Source organism: Heterodontus francisci, chromosome 41 (assembly GCF_036365525.1).
Source record: "Heterodontus francisci isolate sHetFra1 chromosome 41, sHetFra1.hap1, whole genome shotgun sequence".
Lineage (NCBI taxonomy): Eukaryota > Metazoa > Chordata > Chondrichthyes > Heterodontiformes > Heterodontidae > Heterodontus > Heterodontus francisci.
In genome coordinates this window covers 13,623,146-13,642,542 of record NC_090411.1, presented here as the reverse complement: position 1 = coordinate 13,642,542, position 19,397 = coordinate 13,623,146, and the positions used below count along the sequence as shown (strand labels likewise).

The 19,397-nt window shown below is 45.4% G+C and overlaps 1 protein-coding gene across 1 annotated transcript in view; it reads right to left on the bottom strand.

Annotated features, from left to right (window-relative positions):
• micall1a (MICAL-like 1a) overlaps nucleotides 1-19,397 on the bottom strand; it is a 182,658-nt gene that overhangs the window by 133,447 nt on the left and 29,814 nt on the right. Inside the window, exon 3 of the mRNA XM_068019331.1 lies at nucleotides 16,239-16,380. Coding sequence (XP_067875432.1) covers nucleotides 16,239-16,380 — 142 coding nt within the window. The remainder of the gene's footprint in view (nucleotides 1-16,238; nucleotides 16,381-19,397) is intronic.

The window sequence follows — 19,397 nt, the reverse complement described above, 5'->3', positions numbered from 1 at the left end:
TCTATTTTTACTTGTCCAGTGTCTTCCCACCTAAATCCGTGACTCTTCTGATGTCCTCCATCACTAATAGTCTCCAGTTTCCTGAAGGTGAGAGAAGGGTGGAAATTGGAAATAAAGTCAATGAAATTTTCTCGTTCAAGGCAAGAGCAGGAAGCAGCACCAACACAGTCATCAGTGTATCAGTGTTCCTGGCCCTCACTGTCTCCTATTCACCATGGACATCCAATCCCTCTACACCTCCATCCCCCACCAGGATGGTCTGAGAGCTCTCCGCTTTCTTCTTGAACGGAGGCCCAATCAGTCCCCAGCCAACACCACCCTGCTTCGCCTGGCTGAACTTGTTCTCACAATGAACAACTTCTCTTTCAACTCCAATCACTTCCTCCAAATAAAAGGTGTTGCTATGGGTACCCGCATGGGTCCTAGCTATGCCTGCCTTTTTCTGGGATACGTGGAACATTCCTTGTTACAGTCCTACTCAGGCTCCCTCCCTCACCTCTTCCAGCGATACACTGATGACTGTTGGTGCTGCTTCCTGCGCTTGCCTTGAACAAGAAAATTTCATTGACTTTGTTTCCAATTTCCACCCTTCTCTCACCTTCACATGGTCCATCTCCGACTTCCCTTCCTCGGCTTCTCTGTTTCCATTTTTGGGGATAGGCTATCAACCAATATTCATTGTAAACCCAGGGACTCCCACAGCTATCTGGACTACACTTCCTCACATAAATAAAAGCAAAATACTGTGGATGGTGGAATTATAACATAAAAACAAATTACTGGAAATACTCAGCAGGCAGCATCTGTGGAGAGAGAAGCAGAGTTAATGTTTCAGGTCTGTGACCTTTCATCAGAACTGGCAAAGGTTGGAGGCCTTCTCCCCAAAGCCCTGCACATTCTTCCTTTTCAGATAGCAATCCATTTCCTTCTTGAATGCCTTGTAACCTTTGCCAGTTCTGATGAAAGGTCACAGACCTGAAATGTTAACTCTGCTTCTCTCTCCACAGATGCTGCCTGACCTGCTGAGTATTTCCATCACTTTCAGTTTTATTTACACTTCCTCACAACCCACTTCCTGTAAGAACTCGATTCTATTCTTCCAGTTTCTTTGTCTCCGTCGCATCTGTTCGGACGATGCAATCCTCCATACTAGCACTTCCGATATGTCTTTTTTCCTCAACCAAGGATTCCCCCACCATAGTGTTGACAGTACCGTCAACCGTGTCCCATGTATTTCATGCACTTCTTCACTCACCCCTTCCCCTCCCTCCCAGAACCATGAGAGGATTCCCCTTATCCTCACCTTCCACCCACTAGCCTCCATATTCAATGGATCATCCTCCACCACTTCCGCCACCTCCAGCGTGCTGCCACTATCAAACACATCTTCCCCTCCCCTCCCCTTTCAGCATTCCGAAGGAATCGTTCCCTCCACGAGACCCTGGTCCATTCCTCAGTCACCCCCAATACTCCTCCCCCCAACTTTCCAATGGCACCTTTCCATGGAACTGCAGGAGATGCAACATGTGCCCTTTTACAGAATAATATTGTTACAGCAAAGGAGGAGGCCATTCGGCCTATCATGTTTGTGCCGGCTCTCTGAAAGAGCAGTTTACCTAGTACCACTCCACAGCCTTTTCCCTGTAGCCCTGCACATTTTTCCTTTTCCCTCTTGAATGCCTCGATTGAACCTGCCTCCACCACACTCTCAGGCAGTGCATTCCAGTCCCAACCACTCGCTGCGTGAACAAGTTGTTCATGTTGCTATTGCTATTTGCCAATTACCTTAAATTTGTGACCTTTTGTTCTCAATCCCTCCAATAATGGGAACAGTTTTTCCCTATTGACTCTGTCCAGACTCATGATTTTGAATAAGATTAGAGAAATTAATGTGTGGCTCAAAGACTGGTGTGGTAGAAGTGGGTTCCGGTTCGTGGGGCACTGGCACCAGTACTGGGTAAAGTGGTGGCTGCACCGTTGGGACGGTCTACACCTGAACCATGCAGGGGCCTGTGTTCTAGCGAGCTGTATAACCAGGGAAGTGGAGAGGGTTTTAAACTGTGGTAGCAAGGGATCAAATCTGGGAAGATATGGTAAATCAAGGAGTAGAGACAAGGCGAGAGAGAAAGGTAATAATATGGGAAAAGATAAACAGACTGCGACAGGAAAGGATAGAGCGTACAAATCTAAGAGTAAATCAACAGATAAGGCTAGAGGTTACAAAAATAATAAAAGGACAAAACTAAAGGCTGTGTATCTGAATGCACGTAGCATTCGAAACAAAACAGAAGAACTGAGAGCGCAAATAGAAGTAAATAAGTACAATCTGATAGCCATTACAGAGACATGGCTGCAGGATGATATAGATTGGGACCTGAATATTGAAGGGTACATGGCATTTAGGAAGGACAGGAAGCTAGGAAAAGGTGGAGGGTTAGCTCTGTTAATTAATGATGGTATTAACACAATGGAGAGGGATGACCTAAGTTCAGGAAACCAGGATGTAGAAGCAGTTTGGGTAGAAATGAGAAATCATAAAGAAAAGTCACTTATGGGAGTGGTGTACAGGCCACCTAACATTAACCACACTGCAGGACGGGGTATAAAGGAAGAAATAATGGCAGCTTGTCAGAAAGGTACAGCGATAATTATGGGGGATATTAACCTACATATAGACTGGAAAAATCAGATGGGCAGAGGTAGCCTAGATGAGGAGTATATAGAATGTTTTCGGGATAATTTCTTGGAACAATATGTTCTGGAGCCAACCAGAGAGCAGGCTATACTAGACCTGGTATTGTGCAACGAGATAGCATTAATTAATGACCTCATAGTTAAGGCGCCCCTAGGTAGCAGCGATCATAATATGTTTGGATTTTACATTCAGTTTGAGGGAGAGAAGAGTGGGTCCAAGACTAGTATTTTAAACTTAAATAAGGGCAATTATGAGAGCATGAAAGCAGAGCTAGCTAAAGTGAACTGGCAGATTAGGTTAAGGGATAGTTCAATAGAAATGTAGTGGCAGATATTTAAGGGGATATTTCAGAATACACAGAATAGATACATTTCAATGAGAAAGAAAAATTCCAAGGGTGGGACCCGCCATCCGTGGTTAACTAAAACAGTTAAAGATCGTATCAAACTTAAAGCAAAAGCATATAATTGCACAAAGATGGGAGGCAGGTTAGAAGATTGGCCAGAATATTAAAAAAAAGCAAAGAATGACAAAAAGATTGATAAGGAAGTTAAATTAGAGTATGAGAGAAAGCTAGCTAGAAACTTAAAGACAGATAGTAAGAGTTTCTATAGATATTTTAAAAAGAGTTAACAAAGTCAGCGTTTGTCCTATAGAAAGCGGGTCTCGGGAATTAATAACGGATAATAAGGAGATGGCAGATGAATTGAACAGATATTTCGCATCGGTCTTCACTGTTGAGGGTACAAGTAACATCCCAGAATTAGCTGTAAGTCAGGAAATGGAAGGGAGGGAGGAACTCAGGAAAATTACAATCACCAGCGAAGTGGTACTGAACAAATTGTTGGAGCTGCAGGCTGACAAGTCCCCGGGTCCTGATGGACTTCATCCCAGGGTGCTAAAAGAAGTGGCCAATGAGATAGTTGATGTGTTAGTTTTAATTTTCCAAAATTCCCTAGATTCGGGAAAAGTTCCATTAGATTGGAAAATAGCGAATGTAACTCCTTTATTCAAAAAGGGAGGGAGACAGAAAGCAGGAAACAACAGGCCAATTCGCTTAACATCTGTCTTAGGGAAAATGTTAGAAGCTATTATTAAAGTCGTTATAGCAGGGCATTTAGAAAAATTCAAGGTAATCAGGCAGAGTCAACATGGTTCTGTGAAAGGTAAATCATGTTTAACCAAATTATTGGAGTTCTTTGAGGGAGTTACATGTGCTGTGGATAAAGGGGAACCGGGGGATGTATTGTACTTAGATTTTCAGAAGGCATTTGATAAGGTGCCATATCAAAGGTTATTGAAGAAAATAAAAGCTCATGGTGTAGGAGGTAACATATTGGCATGGACAGAAGATTGGCCAGCTAACAGGAAAGAGAGAGAAGGCATAAATGGGTCATTTTCTGGGTGGCAAGATGTAACGAGTGGTGTGCCACAGGGATCCGTGCTGGGGCCTCAACTTTTTACAATTTATATAAATGACTTTGAAGGTTATCGGGGGTAGGTGGAAATGTGGAGTAGTCAGTTCAGCCATGAACTTACTGTATGGCGGAGCAGGCTCAAAGGGCAGAGTGGCCTACTCCTTTTCCTAATTCGTATGTTTGTACTCTCTCACTGACCTTGTTGCCCAGCATGCCCACTGGGGACTAATCTTGCCAACTTCCTCCCTTTTGCACCACTGCCCCCTTGGACCCCGTCAGTAGATTAGCGAGCACCATCTTTCTCTGCATCACCCTCCCTTCACTGGTGACCTCGTTATTTCCATAACCCATGGCCCATTGGGCCATGAACGAAATGGAGCTGAAGCTGGCGACCCTGCCCCTTAATGAAGCCTCTTCAGCTGGCAAGACCCTCCACAACTCACCCTGTCCTAACCGTCGCTGTGACAGCGTGAATCTCACCACCAAATCTCACCTTGCCTTCTCCAATATGCCTCTGCACCTCCTCCTTCAAGCATCCCATCTTGTTCCAGCCCTCCTTCAAAATCATTCTTTTCTACCCCTCACAGTTTCATTTGCTCCTTCAGTTTCTGCACTGAACAACTCCTCATCCTGGTATTTCAATCTCCACCTCAATACCCCTTTCCCGCTCCCCTGTTATTTAACTGCCCTCCAATCCTTCCCAAACCTCTCACTCCATATAAACCCTCCTACCCATATTAATGGCCAGCCTTCCATATCCTGTAGTCCCTCTGTCATCACCTCGATCACAGACACGGCAAACCACTGATCACATCTCCCCGTCTATCCTTACCCCTTCCTACACTCGCTCCACATCCTCAATACCTTTTACTACATTAAAGGCGCTATATAAATGCAAGTTGTTACTTCGTTTATTTTTTTTTTGTTTATCCTGATGTTCTCTTACTTCACTTTGGTTTAATATTTATTTCTACTTTTTCCTGTCCCATTGCACTAGCATGCCCTCTGTAATAAGGTTAGTATGCAGGTACAGCACATAATTAGGAAAGCTAATAGAATGTTATTGTTTATCGCAAGGGGAATTGTATACAAAAGTAAGGAGATTATGCTTCAGTTATACAGGGCATTGGCGAGACCACACCTGCAGTACTGTGTACAGTACTGATCTCCATATTTAAGGAAGGATGTCGTTCAGAGAAGGTTTACTAGACGAATACCTAGAATGGGTGGGCTGCCTTACAAGGAAAGACTGGATTGGCTAGGCTTCTATCCGCTGGAATTTAGAAGAGTATGAGGTGATTTGATTGAAACATATAAGATCCTAAGGGGTCTTGACAGGGTGGATGTTGAAAGGATGTTTCCCCTTGTGGGAGAATCTAGAACTACGGGTCACTGTTTAAAAATAAGGGGTCACCCATTTAAGACAGATGAGGAGAAATCTTTTCTCAGAGGGTCGTGAATCTTTGGAATTCTCTTCCTCAAAAGGCGGTGGAAGCAGAGTCTTTGAATATTTATAAGGCAGAGGTAGATAGATTCTTGATAAACAAGGGGGGGGAAAGGTTATCGGGGTAGGTGGAAATGTAGAGTAATCAGTTCAGCCATGAATTTATTGAATGACGGAGCAGGCTGGAGGGGCCGAGTGGCCTACTCTTGCTCCTAATTCATATGTTCGTATACCTCTAGCTAATTTCCTCTCAACCATCTCTTCTACAAAGAAACAGTCCCAACTTCTCCAATCTATTCACATAACTGACGTTCCTCATCCCTGGGACCATTCTCTGGAACCTTTTCTACACTCTCTCCAATGCCTTCACGTCTTTCCTAAAGTGTGGTGCCCAGAACTGGACACAATATTCCTGCTGAAGCTGAACCAGTGTTTTATATAGGTTTATCATAACTTCCTTGCTTTTGTACTCTATGCCCCTATTAATGAAGCCTCGGATGCTGTACGCTCTATTAATTGTTCTCTCAACCTGTCCTGCCACCTTCAATGATTTTTGCACATATACACCCTCTGCTCCTGCACCCCCTTTAAAATTGCACCCTTTATTTAATACTGTCTCTCCTCATTCTTCCTACTAAAATGAATCACTTCACACTTCTCTGCATTAAATTTCATCTGCCATCTATCCACCCATTCCACCAACCTGTCTTGTCATTTTGAATTTCTACACTATCCTATTTACCTATCTACATCATCTACTCCCTTGTCACCATGCATGGCCCCAAACACTCCTTCCAAGTGAAATGGCGATTTACTTATACTTTCAATTTAGTATACTGTATTTGCTGCTCACAATGTGGTCTCTTCTACATTGGGGAAACCTCTATCCAGTCCGCAAGCATGACCCTGAGCTTCCTCACGCTTGTCATTTCAATTCTCCACTGTGCTCCCTTTCTGACCTTGGCCTGCTGTAGTGTTCCAATGAAGCTTAAGCAAGCTCGAGGAACAGCACCTCATCTTTCGACTGGGCAATTTACAGCCTTCCGACCTCAACACTGAGTTCAACAATTTTAGATCATAACCTCTGCCCCCTTTTTTTTTCTCGTGTTCTTTTTTGCTGGTTCATTCCCGCTACCCCCTCTTCTTGTTTGTTTCCTTATCCCTTTACTTTGTGTTTGGGTAGCTGCAATCCTGCCATTCACATCTCATTCAGACAATTTTTTTTTTCTTTACTTGTCCCATTATGAATTCCCTTTGGCTTTGTACTATGAAACTTTTTGTCATTTAATCTCTCCTGTCCTCCACCCTATCACAGACCTTCCCCTTTGTTGTTCTTCTCCCCTCCCCCCTTTCACTTGCTCAAAACCTATTATATTTCTAGCTTTTGCTAGTTCTGGTGAAGTTCACACGGATGTGAAACGTTAACTCTGTTTCTCTCTCCACAGATGCTGCCTGATGTGCTAAGTCTTCCCAGCATTTCGGTTTCTGTTTCAAATTTCCAGCATTTGCGGTATTTTGCTTTTGTGTCACAGATGCCAGTCTTCAGCCAATTCCATTGGTGGAATGGGTGGATAGGTGGCAGATGAAATTTAATGCAGAGAAGTGTGAAGTGATTCATTTTAGTAGGAAGAATGAGGAGACAATATTAAATAAAGGGTGCAATTTTAAAGGGGGTGCAGGAGCAGAGGGTGTATTAACTCCACATGACTTCAAGAAAAGGCTGAAGACACTGGATACAGCAAAGGGTACAGGCCCTGACAACATCCCGACAATAATATTAAAGACCTGTGCTCCGGACCTAGCCGCGCCCCTAGCCAAGCTGTTCCGGTACAGCTACAACACTGGCATCTATCTGGCAAAGTGGAAAATTGCCCAGGTACATCCTGCCCACAAAAAGGACAAATCCAATCTGGCCAATTACCGTGCCGTCAGTCTGCTCTCGCTCAGCAGCAAAGTGATAGAAAGTTATCGTCAGGGCTCATCGATGCTCAGTTTGATCTCGCCAGAGCCACTCGGTTCCAGACCTCATTACAGCCTTGGTCCAAACATGAGCAAAAGAGTTGAACTCAAGAGGTGAGGACAGAGTGACTGCCCTTGACATCAAGCCAGTAAAGCCTGGCTACCTGACCTGAACCCGACCAAACCCGACTACTTGTGTTGGGTTCGGGTCGGGTCTGCACACTGCGTCCAGCATTCAGGCTTGGGTCAGGCTGGACTGTACTGCCTTGCTTTGTATTGTTTTTGTTTTCATGTACGATTATCTGTTTCAATAATATGTTTGTTATTTTCGGGTCGGGTATTTAAAAAAAATAAAGAACTTGGGCTCAAGATGGGCCTGGGTTAGGTTTTAATTTTATACCCGAGCCAGGCTTTACAAGACAGCATCTGACCGAGTGTGGCATCAAGAAGCCAAAACAAAATTGAAGTCAATGAGAATTAGGGGAAAAACTCCCCACTATTTGGAGGCATACCTAGCACAAAAGAAGATGGTTATGGTGGTTGTTGGAGGCCAAACATCTAAGCCCCAGGACAGGAGTTCCTCAGGGTAGTGTCCTAGGGCCAACCAGCTTCAAATGCTTCAATAACGTTCCCTCCATCATAAGGTCAGAATTAGAAATGTTTGATGATTGCAGTGTTCAGTACCATTTCCAATCTTCAGATACTGATGTAGCGTGTGTCCACATGCAGTAAGACCTTTTTTTTATTCATTCATGGGATGTGGGCGTCACTGGCTAGGCCAGCATTTATTGCCAATCACTAACTGCCCTTGAGAAGGTGGTGGTGAGCTGCCTTCTTGAACCGCTGCAGTCCTTGTGAGGTAGGTACACCCACAGTGCTGTTAGGAAGGGAGTTCCAGGATTTTGACCCAGCAACAGTGAAGGAACGGCGATATAGTTCCAAGTCAGGATTGTGTGTGACTTGGACGGGAACTTGCAGGTGGTGATGTTCCCATGTATCTGCTGCTCTTGTCCTTCGAGGTGGTAGAGGTCGCGGGTTTGGAAGGTGCTGTCGAAGGAGCCTTGGTGCGTTGCTGCAGTGTATCTTGTAGATGGTACACACTGCTCCCACTGTGCGTCGGTGGTGGAGGGAGTCAATGTTAGTGGATGGTGTGCCAATCAAGCGGGCTGCTTTGTCCTGGATGGCGTCGAGCTTCTTGAGTGTTGTTGGAGCTGCACCCATCCAGGCAAGTGGAAAGCATTCCATCACATTCCTGACTTGTGCCTTGTAGATGGTGAACAGGCTTTGGGGAGTCAGGAGGTGAGTTTCTCGCCGCAGCATTCCTAGCCTCTGACCTGCTCTTGTAGCCACGGTATTTGTATGGCTACTCCAGTTCAGTTTCCGGTCAATGGTAGCCCCTAGGATGTTGATAGTGGGGGATTCAGCGATAGTAATGCCATTGAATGTCAAGGGGAGATGGTTAGATTGTCTCTTGTTGGAGATGGTCATTGTCTGGCACTTGTGTGGCGCAAATGTTACTTGCCACTTATCAGCCCAAGGCTGGATATTGTCCAGGTCTTGCTGCATTTTTACCCGGACTGCTCCAGTATGTGAGGAGTCGCAAATGGTGCTGAACATTATGCAATCATCAGCGAACATCTCCACTTCTGACCTAATGATTGAAGGAAGGTCATTGATGAAGCAGCTGAAGATGGTTGGGCCTAGGACACTACCCTGAGGAACTCATGCAGTGATGTCCTGGAGCTCAGATGATTGACCTCCAACAACCACAGCCATCTTCTTTTGCACTATGTATGACTCCAACCGGCAGAGAGTTTTCCGTCTGATTCCCATTGACTCCAGTTATGCTCGGGCTCCTTGATGCCATACTTAGTCAAATGCTGCCTTGATGTCAAGGGCAGTCACTCTCACCTCACCTTTTGAGTTCAGCTCTTTTGTCCATGTTTGAACCAAGGTCAGGAGCTGAGTGGCCCTGGTGGAACCCAAACTGAGCATCACTGAGCAGGTTATTGCTCAGCAAGTGCTGCTTGATGGCACTGTTGATGACACCTTCCATCGCTTTACTGATAATTGAGAGTAGTCTCCACAAGGACTGTGCAGTGGTCACTCCTACCAATACAGTCATGGACAGATGGGGCGGTAATTGGCCAGGTTGGACTTGTCCTGCTTTTTGTTTACAGGACATACCTGGGCAATTTTCCACATTGCCGGGTAGATGCCGGTGTTGTAGCTGTACTGACACAGCTTGGCTAGGGGTGCGGCAAGTTCTGGAGCACAGTTCTTCAGTATTAATGCCGGAATATTGTCAGGACCCATAGCCTTTGCAGTATCCAGTGCCTTCAGTCGTTTCTTGATATCACGTGGAGTGAATCGATTTGGCTGAAGTCTGGCATCTGTAACGCTGGGGACTTCAGGAGGGGGCCGACATGGATCATCAACTCAGCACTTCTGGCTGATGATTGTTGCAAATGTTTCAGCCTTATCTTTTGCACTGATGTGCTGGGCTCCCCCCATCATTGAGGATGGGGATACTTATGGAGCCACCTCCTCCAGTTAGTTGTTTAATTGTCCACCGCCATTCACGACTGGACGTGGCAGGACTGCAGAGCTTAGATCTGAAATGTTGGTTATGGGATCACTTAGCTCTGTCTATTGCATGCTGCTTATGCAGTTTGGCATGCAATTAGTCCTGGGTTGTAGCTTCACCAGGTTGACACCTCATTTTGAGGTATGCCTGGTGCTGCTCCTGGCATGCCCTCCTGCACTCTTCATTGAACCAGGGTTGGTCTCCTGGCTTGATGGTAATGGTAGAGTGGGGGATATGCCGGGCCATGAGGTTACAGATTGTGGTTGAGTACAATTCTGCTGCAGCTGATGGCCCACAGTGCCTCATGGATGCCCAGTTTTGCATTGCTAGATCTGTCCGAAATCTATCCCATTTAGCACGGTGATAGTGCCACACAACACGATGGACAGTATCCTTAATGGGAAGGTGGGACTTCGACTCCACAAGGACTGTGCGGTGGTCACTCCTACCAATACAGTCATGGACAGAAGCATCTGCGGCAGGCAGAATGGTGACGACAACGTCAAATATGTTTTTCCCTCGTGTTGGTTCCCCCACCACCTACCGCAGACCCAGTCTAGCAGCTATGTCCTTTAGTACTCGGCCAGCTCGGTCAATAGTGGTGCTACCGAGCCACTCTTGGTGAGGGACATTGATGTCCCCTACCCAGAGTACATTTTGTGCCCTTGCCACCCTCAGTGCTTCCTCCAAGTGGTGTTCAACATGGAGGAGTACTGACTCATCAGCTGAGGGAGGGTAGTAGGTGGTAATCAGTAGGAGGTTACCTTGCCCATGTTTGACCTGATGCCATAAGACTTCATGGGGTCCGGAGTCGATGTTGAGGACTCCCAGGGCAACTCCTTCCCTACTGTAGACCACTGTGCCGCCACCTCTGCTGGGTCTGTCCTGCCGGTGGGACAGGACATACCCAGGGATAGTGATTGCAGTGTCTGGGACATTGTCTGTACGGTATGATTCCGTGAGTAAGACTATGTCAGGCTGTTGCTTGACTAGTCTGTGGGACAGCTCTCCCAACTTTGGCACAAGCCCCCAGATGTTAGTAAGGAGGACTTTGCAGGGTCGACAGGGCTGGGTTTGCCGTTGTCGTTTCCGGTGCCTAGGTCGATGCCAGGTGGTCCGTCCGGTTTCATTCCTTTTTATTGACTTCGTAGCGGTTAGGTACAACTGAGTGGCTTGCTAGGCCATTTCAGAGGGCATGTAAGAGTTAACCACATTGCTGTGGGTCTGGAGTCACATGTAGGCCAGACCAGGTAAGGACAGCAGATTTCCTTCCCTAAAGGACATTAGTGAACCAGATGGGTTTTTACAACAATCGACAATAGTTTTATGGCTATCATTAGACTAGCTTTTAATTCCAGATTTTTATTAATTAAATTCAAATTCCACCTTCTGCTGTGGTCGGATTCCATGTCCCCACAGAAATACCCTGGGTCTCTGGGTTACTAGTCCAGTGATAATTCCACTGTGCCACCGCCTCCCCTAAACAACATTAAGGCTTGGGCTAATAAGTGACAAGTTACATTTGCACACACAAGTGCCAGGCAATGACCACCTCCAACAAGAGAGAATCAAACCATCTCCCCTTGACATTCAATGGCATTATCAGCGCTGAATCCCCCATTAACAACAGCCTGGAGGTTATCATTGACCGGAAGCTGAACTGGAACAGCCACATGAAAACTGTGGCTATAAAAGCAGGTCGGAGACTGGGAATTCTGCAGCGAGTAACTCACCTCCTGACTTCCCAAACCTGTCTACCATCTTAAGGCACAAGTCAGGAGCATGATGGAATACTTTCCACTTGACCGAATGAGCTTAGTTCCAACAATACTCAAGAACCTTGACACCATCCAAGACAAAGCAGCCCGCTTGATCGGCACCCCATTCACCACTCCCTCCACTACTAGCACAGTGACAGCAGTGTGTACCAGATACAAGATGCACTTCAGCAACTCGCCAAACATCCTTCAAGAGCACCTTCCAAACCCACAGCCTCTACCATCTAGAAGGACAAGGGCAGCAGACGCATGGGAACACCACCACCTGCAAGTTCCTCTCCAAGTCACACACCATCCTGACTTGGACCTATAATCACCATTCCTTCACTGTTACTGGGTCAAAAACTTGGAACTCCCTTCCTAACAGCACTGTGGGTGTACCTACCCCACATGGACTGCAGCAGTTCAAGATGGCTCACCACCACCTTCTCAAGGGCAACTGGGGATGGGCCTAGCCAATGACACTCATATCCCAGCAACATTGCTGTCTCAGCTGACAGCACCAAAAAAAGTTTAAATATATTTATATCTTAATAATTTTGTCCACACACCTCCTGTTCACAGATATTATTTCCTGTGACAACACTCAGAATAGAAAAATCTCACAGGAAAAATGTCCAGAGTATCTAATGACACCACTGCATCAGCCAATGCATTGGAGGTAGGGCTGGACTTAAGGCAGGGCTTACAGCAAAGTATATTACACCACATAGATCATAGATTGGTTACAGTGAAGTCTATTTACTCAGCAAACCGCCTATTTAAACAGAGCACTACAGCAACTTTTCCCTATAAAAACATGCTGGTTTCTGCAGCAAAAGGCAATGAATGGAGGACAGTTACATACAAATTATGTACATAAAATCAATCCCACTCACTTATAGCAGTGCGGTCTCCAGACAAGACTGACGGGGAAATTACCCAATCATCTCCAGTCTAGCTGGGAATAGTGGTGTCAACTTTTCATTGTTGAGGTTCAAACTGTAAAGATCTTCATTCACCTTTCTCACTAAAATACATCTAATTCTCAAAATAACATTTGAACGCAATAAAATATTCAAAAAATTGCATCTTTTACAGTAACATTTACATTTACCACTAAATTGTCTTTTTTGCCTTTTAATATTGTTATTGGAGATTTTAAAATCAAGGTCTCAGCCTATCTTAAAAGGTGGGCTTCAACTGATAGTTACTTTAACAACATGCAATTATACTGTGCCAGTAAAATGTCCCAGAGCACTTCACAGGTGCATTATAATACAATATTTAACACGAAGCAGTATAAGGTGGTTTTAGGATGATGACCAAAAGCTTAGACAAACAGATAGCTTTTAAAGAGAGTCTAAAGGGAGAGAGAGAAATAGAGGCAGAGAGGTTTAGAGAGGGACTTCCAGAGTTTGGGCAGCTGAAGGCACAGCTGTAAATGGTGGAGCATTGTAAATTGGGGATGGACAAGATGCCAGAACTGGAGGAATGTAGAGTACTCAGGTGTTGTAGGACTGGAGAAGGTTACAGAGATAGGGAGGGGCAAAGTCATGGAAGGATTTGAAAACAGGATGAAAATTTAAAAAACAAGGCATTGCTGGATCAGGAGCCAATGTAGATCAGTGAGCACAGGGGTGCTGGGTGAACGAACATGGTGTGAGTTAGGATACAGGGTAGAATTTTGGATAATCTGAGGTTTACTGAGGGTGCAGGGTGTGAGGCCGGCCAGGAGAGCATTGGAATAGTCAAATCTAGAGGTTACACAGTCATGGATGAGGATTTTCGCAGAAGAGGTGTTATGAAGATTGAAATAGCAGTCTTGGTGATGGAGAGAATACGGGGTCAGAATCTCAGCTTAAGGCCAGATAGGAAAGCAAGGTTGCAAACAATGGTTCAGCCTCAGACAGTGCCAGGGAGAGGGATGGAGTCAGTGGCAAGGGAATGGAGTTTGTGGAAGGGTCCAAAGAGAATGGCTTTGGCTTTCCCAATAATTGGAAGAAATTTCTGCCCATCTAGTACTGGATGTCAGACAAGCAGCCTAACAAATCAGAGAGGGGTCAAGGGAGGTGGTGGTGAGGTAAAGCTAGGTATTGTCAGTGTGTGTGTGGAATCTGACCTTTCAGATGTCACCACTGAGGGGCAACATGTAGATGAGAAATAGGAGGGGGGTTGGGGGGCAAGGACAGGTCCTTGGGGTAATCCAGAGGTAACTGTGCAGGAAGAGACGCCACTGCAAGTGATCCAAATTTTTTTTTAAAAGAGACTACAAATAGCACGAGTATTTTGCCTACTACTGGATAGGAACGTAACCAGACGAGGGGAGTCCCGCCCATCTGGACAAAGGAGGAAAGGCATTGGAGGAGGACGGTGTGGTCAACTGTGTCCAAGGCTGCAGACAGGTTGAGAAGGATCAGGAGGGATAGCTTCCCATAGTCGCATAAGATGAGAGTTGTAACTTTGATTCGGAGCCATTTCGAATGGTGGAATGTGGTGGAAACCTGATTGGAGGGATTCAAACATGGAGTTGTGGGAAAGATGGGCATGGATTTGGGAGGTGACAAATTCAAGGTCTTGGGAGAGGAAAGAGAGATTGGAGATAGGGTGGTAGTTTGCAAGGACAGAGGATCAAGTGTGGGTTTTGTGAAGGGTGGGGTGATGACAATAGATTTGAAGGAGTGGCAGGGGTTGGGTGGGGGTTGTGGGGAGAGGAGAGACAGTACCTGAGGAGAGAGAACCGTTAAGAATTTCAGCTAACATGCGGGCCAGGAAGGGAAGCTGGGTGGTCAGCAATTTATCTAGTCAAATGTTCAAACACATCAGCGCATGCTGAGCATGTGGAGTTTATAGAATTTCCAGCATGCAATCTATACATTTTTTGAAAATCAGAAGCACATGTCTCCTTATCGCCTGAGGGGTTGAGAGCTCCCTTGGAACATGAGAGGAACATGAGCAGGCTAATGTCCAGACTCTCACAACAGAATAAAATAATACAAGTAGTCTAGGGTACGAAAAAGTCATCTGTCCATCAGCGAATCCTCTAATTTTTGTTTTGGAGTGTGCAGACTGTTTAATATGCAGCCGTACACGCAGAGTAAATTAAAGGGGCCAACTTGTGATCAGCATGGGAACTTTTGGGTTGCTCCGCAGCCACACAGCTTAGCGGGAACACTGCTGTCCACAGAAGCACATCCCACACCAGTTGATGGAGTCTTGTGGTGGTTATGTTTAGTGAGCTGTATTCAGTACAGCGACATTGTTAGTGATAGAATCCCTACTAACGGAGAACGTGAAGACTGGCTATTTGGGTGAAAGTACCAGTAGGCAGGCAGCACCTGTAGAACTGGCAGGACTCAGTGCCTTTGGGAAAGGAGAAAACTGGGAAACATTGAGAGTGAATGTCAATGTTAATATCTTGTAGAATCACAAAGTGCACAAAAAAACATGAAAAACATTTATAAAAGAACGTACAGAAAATGCCTCCATTTACTAAAAACTGTATTTTGATCTTTCCAAAGAACTTGGTAAAGAGACATTAGCAACTATGAAACTGAGGCTAAAACTGATGCTGAGTAATAATGCAACCTTCGAGGAGCTACAAATAAACTTTCCTCATTCTGTCAGCTGAGTGGGCATACTCCTTGCTTTGAGATTTTTGGCACAGCGGACCAAGCAGGCACATCTTCTTCCCCCACCCTTTCAGATCTCCAGAGGCATTGCATCTATAGAAGGGAACAGTAGTGGCCTGGAAGACTTTTGTCGGCAGGCTCACAACAGAAAAAATTAGCTACCAACATCGGCAGACAAAACCAGTGGCAGAAACACATGTCTGCTTGGTCCAGTGTGACAACAATCACAAAGCAGCGGCAAACAAGGAGTTCCCCCATTCAGCTGACAGAATGAGGAAGGGATATTTCTGGCTCCTCTAAGGTTGCAGTGTCATTCAGCATCCTAGTTTTGGTCCTATTTTCATAGTTGCTAACCTTAGATTACCAAAGACTGTTTTGAACTCTCAAATGTCACTGTCTTCCTATACTTGTGCCTTGCCCTGTTATATTGCATTCAAAATCAGTAGTGTATGTGCATCAGCCTTGCTTAATTTCACAAGATGATCGCTAACCGTGTCTACTGCTGTTCTGGATGCCTTTAAGTAGCCGCAAATTTTGTGGTGGCTGGACCGCACTTGAAGGATGCTTTGTATCACACACACCGCTATTATTTCACTCTGGACTGAACTGCTTATTTATTTTCTCTACTGTCTAAAATAAACTCTAAAAATAAAATCATTTAGGGTTTTTCATTAAAGAAAGTAAAAATGGAATCAGTGTTGCAAAGCATGCACAAATGAAACTGCATGGCTGTTCCCACTTCATACCATGGGTCTGGTTGGTGAAGTAGTTGTACAGCTGAGACACGTAAGTCAGAATGCTGAGACGGTCTGGAACACGCATTGCGACCATGTCTTCTGGGTCCAACAGTGCTGGAATTCCCAGCTCCTGTTCAGCGACTTCAAATGCCTATGGAGACACAAACACAATTAAAGAGGTGCTGAGCTGTTTAAAGACCAAGCTTGGAATCCTCCCAGTACCACAAATGAGTCGTCTTCGCCAGGCATAGCAATGGAAGCTTGAGAACATCACCTCATCTTTTAATTAGACATTTTATAGCCTTCCAGACTCAATATCAAGTTCAACAATTTCAGATCATAATCTCTGCCCCCATTTTTTTTTCAACAATGGCTGTTGGTAATGATTCTGCAATTCCCATTTACATCTCCTCTAGACCCATCTTTTGTTTCCCCTTGCCTTGCCCTATCAACCCTTTTGTCATTTAATCTCTTCTGCTTTCCAGCCTATCACAGACCTTCCCTTTTGTCCTTTCACCCCACACCGGCCCTCCCCCAGTTTGCCCTGCCTCTGGACTGTTATACCTCTAAATTTTTCCAGTTATGTTGAAAGGTCATCGGCCTGAAATGTTAACTGTTTCTTTCTCCACAGATGCTGCCTGACCTGCTGAGTATTGCCAGTATTTTCTGTTTTTATTATAGCCACAGGTATGTTGGACCCTGTCAATTTTCCAAGTCTAGGTTTTCAATCAGCTACAACAAAGGCCTTTACAGTTGGTCTTCTGCCAATTTATTGAAGGAATTCCACTTAGCCTAATAATCAGTGTTTAAAAAAAAAGTGGGCTAAAGGCATTGGGTGGAAAAAAAATAAGGTGTGTGAATGATTTAAAGAGAACTTTTATTTGGGGGTTTTATCAAATTGTTAAGGCTGTTAAAAAAAACATTCAGGATCCATGGCTTTACAAATAGAGACAGTAGAAAAAAAGAAAAATATGCACAACCTTTAGAAGGCACTGGTTAGACCTCAGCTAGAGTATTGCTTCCAATTCTGGGAACCACATTTTAGGAAGGATGTGAAGGCCTCTGGGTACAGAGGTTTACTAGATGGTACCAAGGATGAGGAGATTCTGCTTTCTGGATAGAGTAGGATAGCTGGAATTGGTTTCCTTAGGAGCAGAAGTGGTTCTAGAATCATAGGAAGTTTACAGCACACAAAGAGGCCACTTGGCCCATCGTGTCTGTGTCGGCAACATGGCCTGGTTCAATTTTTTTAACAAAAATATAATCTAGCTGTTTAATAAATTCTGCCCAGTTAATACAAGAGGAACTCCCTTCCTTCCAGAACTGTGGGTGTACCTACCCCACATGGACTGCAGCAGTTCAAGAAGGCAGCTCACCACCACTTTCTCAACAGCAATTAGGGACGGGCAATAAATGCGGTCCTAGCCAGTGATGCCCACATTCCATGAACAAATTTTTAAAAACTAGTTTAGAGGGACTTTTCTTCTTTTGATTCCACTGGGTTTTCCGGATGGCGCTAAATGGAGAGTTTCTGAGGGCTCCAGTTATGGGGATATTTAATTTTTTTTAAATTCATTCATGGGATGTGGGCATTGCTGGCTAGGACAGCATTTATTGCCCAACCCTAATTGCCCTTGCGAAGGTGGAGGTGAGCCGCCTTCCTGAACCGCTGCAGTCCATGTGGGGTAGGCACATCCACTGTGGTATTAGGAAGAGTGTTCCAGGATCTTGACCCAGCGAAAGTGAAGGAACGGTGACATAGTTCCAAGTCAGGATGGTATGTCAGGCTTGGAGGGAGACATGCAGATGGTGATGTTCACATGCATCTCCTGCTCTTGTCCTTCTGGGTGGTAGAGTCGCGGGTTTGGAAGGTGCTGTCGAAGGAGCCTTGGTGAGTTCCTGCAGTGCATCTTGTAGATGGTAAATACTGCTGCCACTATGCATCGGTGGAGCAGGGAGTGAATGTTTGTGGATGGGGTGCCAATCAAGTGTATTGTCCTGGCTGGTGTCAAGCTTCTTGCGTGTTGTTGGAGCTGCACTCATCCACGCAAGTGGAGAATATTCCATCACACTCCTGACTTGTGCCTTGTAGATGGTGGACAGGCTTTGGGGAGTCAGGTGGTGAGTTACTTGTTGCAGGATTCCTAGGCTCTGACCTGCTCTTGTAGCCATGGTATTTGTATGGCTACTCCAGTTCAGTTTCCGGTCAATGGGAACCCCCCAGGATGTTGATAGGGGGGATTCAGCGATAGTAATGCCATTGAATATCAAGGGGAGATGGTTAGATTCTCTCTTGTTGGAGATGGTCAGTGCCTGGCACTTGTGTGGTGCAAATGTTACGTGCCACTTATCAGCCCAAGCCTAGATATTGTCCAGGTCTTGCTGCATTTCTACACGGACTGCTTCAGTACGTGAGGAGTTGCGAATGGTGCTGAACATTGTGCAATCATCAGCGAACATCCCCACTTCTCACCTTATGACTGAAGGAAGGTAATTAATGAAGCAGCTGAAGATGGTTGGGCCTAGGACACTACCTTGAGGAACTCCTGCAGTGATGTCCTGGAGCTCAGATGATTGACCTCCAACAACCACAACCATCTTCCTTTGCGCTAGGTACGACTCCAACCAGCAGAGAGTTTCCCCGATTCCCATTGACTCCAGCTTTGCTCGGGCTCCCTGATGCCATACTTAGTCAAATGCTGCCTTGATGTCAAGGGCAGTCACTTTCACCTCACCTCTTGAGTTCAGCTCTTTTTCAGTGTTCGAACCAAGGTTAGGAGCTGAGTGGCCCTGGCGGAACCAAACTGAGCGTCACTGAGCAGGTTATTGCTAAGCAAGTGTCACTTGATAGCACTGTTGATGACACCTTCCATCACTTTACTGATGATCGAGAGTAGACTGATGGGGCGGTTGTTGGCCTTGTTGGATTTGTCCTGCTTTTTGTGTACAGGACATACCTGGGCAATTTTCCACATTGCAGGGTAGATGCCAGTGTTATATCTGTACTGGAGCAGCTTGGCTAGGGGCGCGGCAAGTTCTAGAGCACAGGAGTTCAGTACTATTGCCAGAATGTTGTCAGGGCCCATAGCCTTTGCAGTATCCAGTGCCTTCAGTCACTTCTTATATCAGACAGAGTGAATCGAATTGGCTGAAGTCTGGCATCTGTGA